At 35.9% G+C, this 6,790-nt stretch overlaps 1 protein-coding gene across 5 annotated transcripts; it reads right to left on the bottom strand.

The window, feature by feature from the left end:
- Positions 1 to 212: 212 nt before the first annotated feature.
- LOC132704924 (uncharacterized) lies at positions 213 to 6,583 on the bottom strand. Of its 5 annotated transcripts, none has more exons than XM_060675258.1 (7): positions 5,020 to 5,187; positions 4,226 to 4,895; positions 2,199 to 2,354; positions 1,335 to 1,552; positions 1,133 to 1,282; positions 902 to 1,085; positions 218 to 848 (listed from the first exon to the last, which is right to left on the bottom strand). In XM_060675258.1, exons 2-7 carry the CDS (start codon positions 4,473 to 4,475, stop codon positions 622 to 624), a joined length of 1,185 nt encoding a protein of 394 aa, XP_060531241.1. In that variant the 5' UTR covers positions 4,476 to 4,895; positions 5,020 to 5,187; the 3' UTR covers positions 218 to 621. The 5 variants fall into 5 exon arrangements, with proteins under 5 accessions (XP_060531242.1, XP_060531241.1, XP_060531240.1 ...); XM_060675257.1 differs by having other exon boundaries at positions 4,226 to 4,711; XM_060675259.1 differs by lacking the exons at positions 4,226 to 4,895; positions 5,020 to 5,187 and adding an exon at positions 6,483 to 6,583 and having other exon boundaries at positions 213 to 848.
- Between the last annotated feature and the right edge of the window lie 207 nt (positions 6,584 to 6,790).

Genomic DNA, 6,790 nt, shown 5'->3' with positions numbered 1-6,790 from the left:
TATCAGCGTAACTGGTTTGTTGTTCGATTCGGCAGTCTGATTACAATCGTATTGACCGAAATTTAACGATACGATAATTAAAAAACTGCAATGTGCAGCTTAGTTCCTGTTGATATTTTCGTAAACAACCAAGGGGTGAAAGTAAAAGTTTTTGACTTTTCGACACACATGTATTCACAATCTCACAATATACGGGATATTTTATGTCGTGGGTCTTTTATAAGGCCTCCACGGTAGAAAATTGACAAGGTTTTATAAGCGCTGTACATGATTAAATATAGCCAAGAGCCCCAACTTAAGGATTGTTTATTAACTGATGAAGTCAAAGATTGCAGAACCAAACAGTGTACACGATAATGATAGTAAATAGAAGGAAAATGATTTAAGTGGAAGTCAGCGTGCTAGTGATTCAAGTAACTTTAGTTGGTGATCAGTGTGGGGAGTTCAGCAACTATGTGTACGCGAGCAATTTTAGATCAACCATTCTTTTCTTCTCAGAACCAGAAGTGAAATGAAACAGCACGCATCTTGATTTTCGTTTAATACATCTCTACCACTGCTCATGAGATCTCGGGCTAATAATCAGTCTTAGTTGGAACTTATATATTTTTTACGATGTTCTCAGGAGGCGGAATTTTCTTCCGTTAAACCAAGCTGACCCAGACAAGCTGTACGCTCCTGTTCAAAAATGGTCCTCAAGTAGTTGCATGGGAACACGACGCATTCGCCTTCCTCCCCACTTCCATCTTGCATGACTCCTCTGACGAGTAACGAATTGGAGCACCCGATCAGATACAGGAATGCTAAGCTGATGAGGTGGGACAACGTGCAACTCAGTAAAAGATCACCTGAAAACGAATCCGGCTCACACAAGAGCAAGTGCCGAAAGCTAATCATCTACCTGGAAGAAAGTAAATATTCAGCAAGTTCCAAATCCCGCTCCAGAACAATATAGCCGCGATAATCGAAAGCAGAATGTAAGCGTCTGCCAAAATCACCTTGATGATGCCGGATAAGTCGGTGCAAACTCGTTTCATGCAATTTTGCAGCCGGAACACCAATCCGGTGGCGATCAGACCCAACACCTGCAACACAAAATTGAGCTCTGGGCAGCGCGGTCTGTAGTTCTTACCAAACACGCCCAAGCCGAACATGTAAAATTCTGGGGTATCACCACCAGGTCTACGGCAACCCAAATGGCCCTCCACAGCACCACTACTAGGTTGCCCACCACGCCGACGGAAATGACGCAATCCAGAACACGTAACCACCCGAATTTTATCTGAAAAAATTATCAGTGTGCTCTCAGACACGCGCTGTGTTGTGCATATTACGTTGGGTGAGAACATGGTGGGAAAACGGAACACGTAATTGCGCTTGTCCAGACATAGCGCGAAGGGTGGAGCAATGGCGTTCCTCAGACATCTCATGCAGAGGAGGATTAGAAAAGTAGCAGCCCCGACCAGCAGGCATATTAACGAGGTCTCTTTCGTTGCTTTGAGTTCCTTGGTGAACCGAAGGTTGGTGTAGTACTCCGTAAGCAGCCAGCCTCCTGGAAAATTCAAAAACAGAATTTGGACAGCGTTCAAACTTTTAATTTTCTATGCTTTTTGTAAACATCGCCAAAACTTTTAGCTGCACTAATGTTACATAGTCGTTATAAAGTGCTTTAACATAAGGTTAACAAAAAAATGAAGAAATTGCAGCTTGAACGGTAACCCTTGGCAGTGTTCCATTCACAATGCGGTGTTGCCAAATCCATTCTGAAATTTTACGATTCATTCCTGTATTCGTAATTAAATCTCTACTATATGCTCAGTTGTCTTCGTCACATTCAGAACCTTCTCTTTCTTTTATCTAAACAAGAATAGAAATATACCAGGAGTGGATGTTAATACCGCCAATGCAGGTGTCGCTTTCAGAGCTAAAACAGACTTTTCATGGCACTATTCTCCGTTCACGATTATGGAAACAATTAAGGTTAATTATAATTATTAATTATCGCGTAATTACAGGCAACGCGTATAATATTAAATTGTAAGAACTCGGAATCTATCACCGAGTGAGTACAATTCAAAACACTCATAGTGCCCCATTTAAGGCATTTGCGAAATTGTTATGGAACACATTAAAGGGAGATTAACGTGGCCGTTTATTTTCATAACAGCAGGAAATTTTGCTGCCATAAATTTACTTACCCCTCCAGTGTAACACGGTTACCCATAGAAAGACGTAGGTGTAGAATCTACGTAGAAGATGAGTTACTATTTTCATTGACCAGTGCTTCTTCGATTCGACGACGAGATAATGGAAGCTGTTTTGAAACAGGGCGAACAAAATATGCATCGCGATTGCTGTAACAAAATTATGCAAGATTGTTGATGATATAGTTTTCTCATGGGATCATAATTGTTGTAGTTGCTGTTTATTCTTTTTACATCGAACAAATCGTTTCCAAATCGCTAAATTTCTATGTTTTGGACAAATTTATGCATTTTGAAATTCTACCTAATAAAAATAAGCGTCTGCTTTATATGGTTTTTTATAATTTTTTGCAAATAAATTGAGTGCGTTAAAAAATTGTATATTATCAAAGAAGACATTTAATTTAAGGAATATTTTAAACAGCTTAATAAAACAGGCACTTATTTCTATCGTGGAACTTAAAAAAGCAATGACATACAGATGAATAAATTTGAATCAGCTCTCCTGAAACAATTTGACAATATTTTCAAAGATACATAATACAAAAGAGGAAGTCTTCGGTAGCCTTACAGTTTAGGGACATTATTCGTTGCATTAAAATCACCTTGTTTAATTTTAATTTATTACTACAAAAAGTTTTGGTTTTATTCGTGGTACTTACTTAATGTTGGCATAATATATAATTTTATGGAAAATTGATAACATAGAAATTTGAATATTTGAACATTACGGCTATGTTATTCATATTTTAATGTTTCATGTCTCCAGTAATCAAACAGAAGAGCAATTTTCAAAATCTGAACATCTTAAAACGAACGTTGAGTATTGTCCGTCTCAATTTAAAAAAACCGGATAAAAAAAAGAAGAAGAAGAAACGTAGAAATCAACTGGATGCTATCAGCAGTAAACACCAAATATATGTGCCGCATCAATAAGATCAATTAGAATTTCAGTTAATTGTTACTAATTGACGATAATTACTATGTGGTTTGAGATATGCGTTTTCATGGCGAATTATTGATGACCTTAAAGTGCATAATCGTGTTTTACTATTAGGCAACTAAAAAAATAGACAGCCGGTGCCAGTTTATCTAAAACTCTACGAGAATCGTTCATAAAGATGCTCATAATAGGAGAAGAGTACTTTAATGAACTAGAGAGATTAGATGCCGATAAACGTTATTTACCTTATCTTAATTTTACTATTGTCGAGTTTAACAATGCCCCGTAAAAATCTTAAGGCTAACACAAAAGTGTTCGCATTGTTGAGAATTAAAAAATAATTACTCTTGTTGCTTTTGTTTCTAATGACTTATATTGTTGTGGAATAAAATGTAACCAGCAAGGCAAGATTTTTAAAAGGAATATTAAAAACTGCCGTAATGTAATTCGTTTTAATACAGAGCGTTATAAATACTTGTATTCTAAAAACAGACACGGTAAAAAAAACCTTAATTAGTATATTAAAACGAAAACGATCTTTATTACAAAATTATTAATAGTATAATTAATTGAAATTAGCATTAGCATTGTGTACCAAAAGTGGAGCGAATGCATGTTTGATTGCCTCATAATTGGGAATTTTAGAGTAAGGAGTAGAAAAATTCATTAATTGATGAAACTGATTTTGTTTCAAGCTTCCAAAAGCTCTAGAAAAATTCCTGACATTCTCTTCCGTCCTTCCTTTCTTCATTTATTCCAATACGTTACCGCATTTTAAGAATTAAACTTAACAGAAAAATACTGAGAAGTACTTTTACAAAAACCAGAAATGGACAGGACTGTCTGATTTTTAGAAGTGTCCCGAACTCAGACAGTGTACACTGAAGGAGCCGGGTATAAAATTCATATCTGTTTACCTTAATAAAAATATTTTTTGCCATAATGTACCTACTAAAATTATATTAGGTATTTTTTATTTAACAGTAAAGTTTCAGTGTCAGAATATATGTCGCACTAATTGGATTTTTTCTAAACAAAAAAATTGAAAAAGCAATAAAAAATAATCTGGATGATTTACCAATTAGAAACGTGGGTACAGCGGGAAAATACTCGCTGTGCATATCCACCAATATCCATAATCCCCTCCAACAGCTGACGACTAAAGGGGTGACAACAAACACACTCAAAACAACGTCCACCACACTCAACACGTCGCCGCCAGTCCTTTCTTTCCCGATACGGGGTGGGTTTGTGTTTTCGGCCAGCAGTTTTCTCGAAATGTCATCATTAATTATCATATAATGCTCTTTCGATGTGTTTGGTTCCATTACTCCGGCATCTAGTCAATTCTTACCCGATCTGAATTTTTCTAAATAAATCTGATGCGCGATGATGTATTCCTCGTCAATATTGACACACGTTGTTAGATAGGCATGCATAATTGTACACCAATTATCTCCAATGAGCATTAGGTCTGACATACACTGCGTCTACTAAGATTCGTCTACTAGTCTTTGGTCTAGTATTCAAATTCCTTGCTGCAGCCTTAGTCGAATTCATATAACTTAAATTGGATAGGTAACATATAAGTAACATTAAAATTTGTCTTTATCGGTATAACTTTAGTGATGACGGCGATTAGTAAGTCTCGAGAATTGAAAAACAGTCCCTGATGGGAATTTTGTTTATTTAGTCTCCTATACTAACTCGACGACTAAGAAGGCTCAATCGCGCATAATTTACCGTTGCTGAAATAATTTAGTCTTGAGCAAGAAGGGAAATTTGACTCACACTGAAAACTTAGACATGCTCAATTAAGCAGAAAGAGCAACATAAAAAGTTTTGAGTCTGGTGATGAGTTCGTAAACTTACGGCAAAGCGTGGGTTTATTTGTCTTAGGTTTCGAATTTTGCTGTTACTGCAACAAACCAATATAGTTATAACTTTTACATGCCAACCAACAAAACTCGCAAAATATTGTTGTAAAGGAGATAATGGCAAAAAAGTGCCAGTATCGCAAAGCGTAATGAGGTTACTGCTTACTTGCCTTCACTGGGTGCAATTAAATAATTCCCATTGCCTCGAAACCCAGTAAAGTAAATAATAATTTCGGTTCGGTTCGGCTCGGCACTAAAATACTGGGAGTTCCAAAAAAATTATCATATTTTTAATTGACATTATTTTGGATTTCCTCTTCATCAAATTCCTATTTTAATATATAGCTGTATCTCATGTTAGTATGTGATATTCTGATATGAATACCATAGAGAAAATTAATTAATTACAAGTGTGTAGAGAATATCACAGATTTTTATTGATTATCGTTTTTTTTTTATTTATAATTCTTTAATTTTTTTGTTCCATATAATAAAAATCTTTCAAATAAACATAAGAAAATGCGCATCTGATTTTAATTTTCGTTGAGCAGCTTATTTATCAATTTCATTAAAATTATATGTATATTACCTCTAATAACATATAATTACCAAAATCACGTTCGTAAAACTGCGAAAATATAAACGAATCGTAAGAAACTTTCCGTGGAAATTGGACCGAATATGTGTGCACTACCGTTTGTGTCAAAGGACAAGTGACGAATTACAAAACCAGCGAGTCCCTAACACCGGACAATTTAATTGCTATCGGTCATAGCTTTTCCTTTTTTGAAACTTCAAAAAATCGTTAATTGACTTCCAGTTTGCGCAGGGATGTGATCCATTTGCCAGTAAAACCGAAATTCGTTTCAAATCAGAGAGGAGAATTGGAACATATTTTTCTTGCGCTACGCCTGTCGAAAATTTGAATGTGAATACTAATTATTTCCAACATTTGATAATTCAGTTACATAAATATGATCTTTGTATATGTGTTTTCGTTTATTAGTGTGCCAGATAATAAGCTTTCTCACGTATCAGTAAATATGGTACAATATGTTTTGAGATAGTTGATCAAAGTTATTTTGTTTTTCTTTGTTTTACTTTCTTTGCCATCTAGTAACTTTACTTTCTGCACTTGCAATGCAACAAGTTTTATACAGGTCACATTAAAGGCGAGCGTTTAAAGTAGTTCTTGGAGTAATTTATATGTTTGTTGCATGCTATACGTTTTCCACAACCATTAGTTTTACTCTCAACATGTGACTTAAGTACCGTAAACGTTCAAAGTAGCTAGCAACACGATGATCAGTGCGGGGAGGAGAAAAACTATATTTTGAATTACGTACATACGTTTTTAAAGGTTGTGTAGGTGAACACCAGAAATGCGCATTAAATGTAACCCTCGAGGTTTCCTTTAATTCAATCTGAAAAACCAGAGAGTACTTTTACTTTACTCACTTTTTCTTCAGCATTCAGCGGACCAAGCGCAAATCCAGCGGTTGCAGTTGGGAACGTGTTGGACGTTCGCTGCCAAGTCATTTGCTGTTTCCGTTTTTGATGTATGTGTCACATAGGTGATGTTCAATTCAATTCAATTATGCGTTTCACAAAAAAATGTTGGGCTCGACTGCTAGGATCATTCGCCCATTGCCGACTACCGTCGAGGATTTTCGCTTCTGGTCAATGACCACCACGTACAAAGAAGAAAAATAACCAATAATTTGCTCAGCTAGCAAAAAACGATTCTGACCGATACCAAAAAAATC

The sequence above is a fragment of the Cylas formicarius genome, unplaced genomic scaffold (assembly GCF_029955315.1).
Source record: "Cylas formicarius isolate icCylForm1 unplaced genomic scaffold, icCylForm1.1 PGA_scaffold_7__23_contigs__length_41026272, whole genome shotgun sequence".
NCBI lineage: Eukaryota > Metazoa > Arthropoda > Insecta > Coleoptera > Brentidae > Cylas > Cylas formicarius.
The sequence above is the reverse complement of the archived record's forward strand: the minus strand, read 5'-3'. Positions and strand labels throughout refer to the sequence as shown.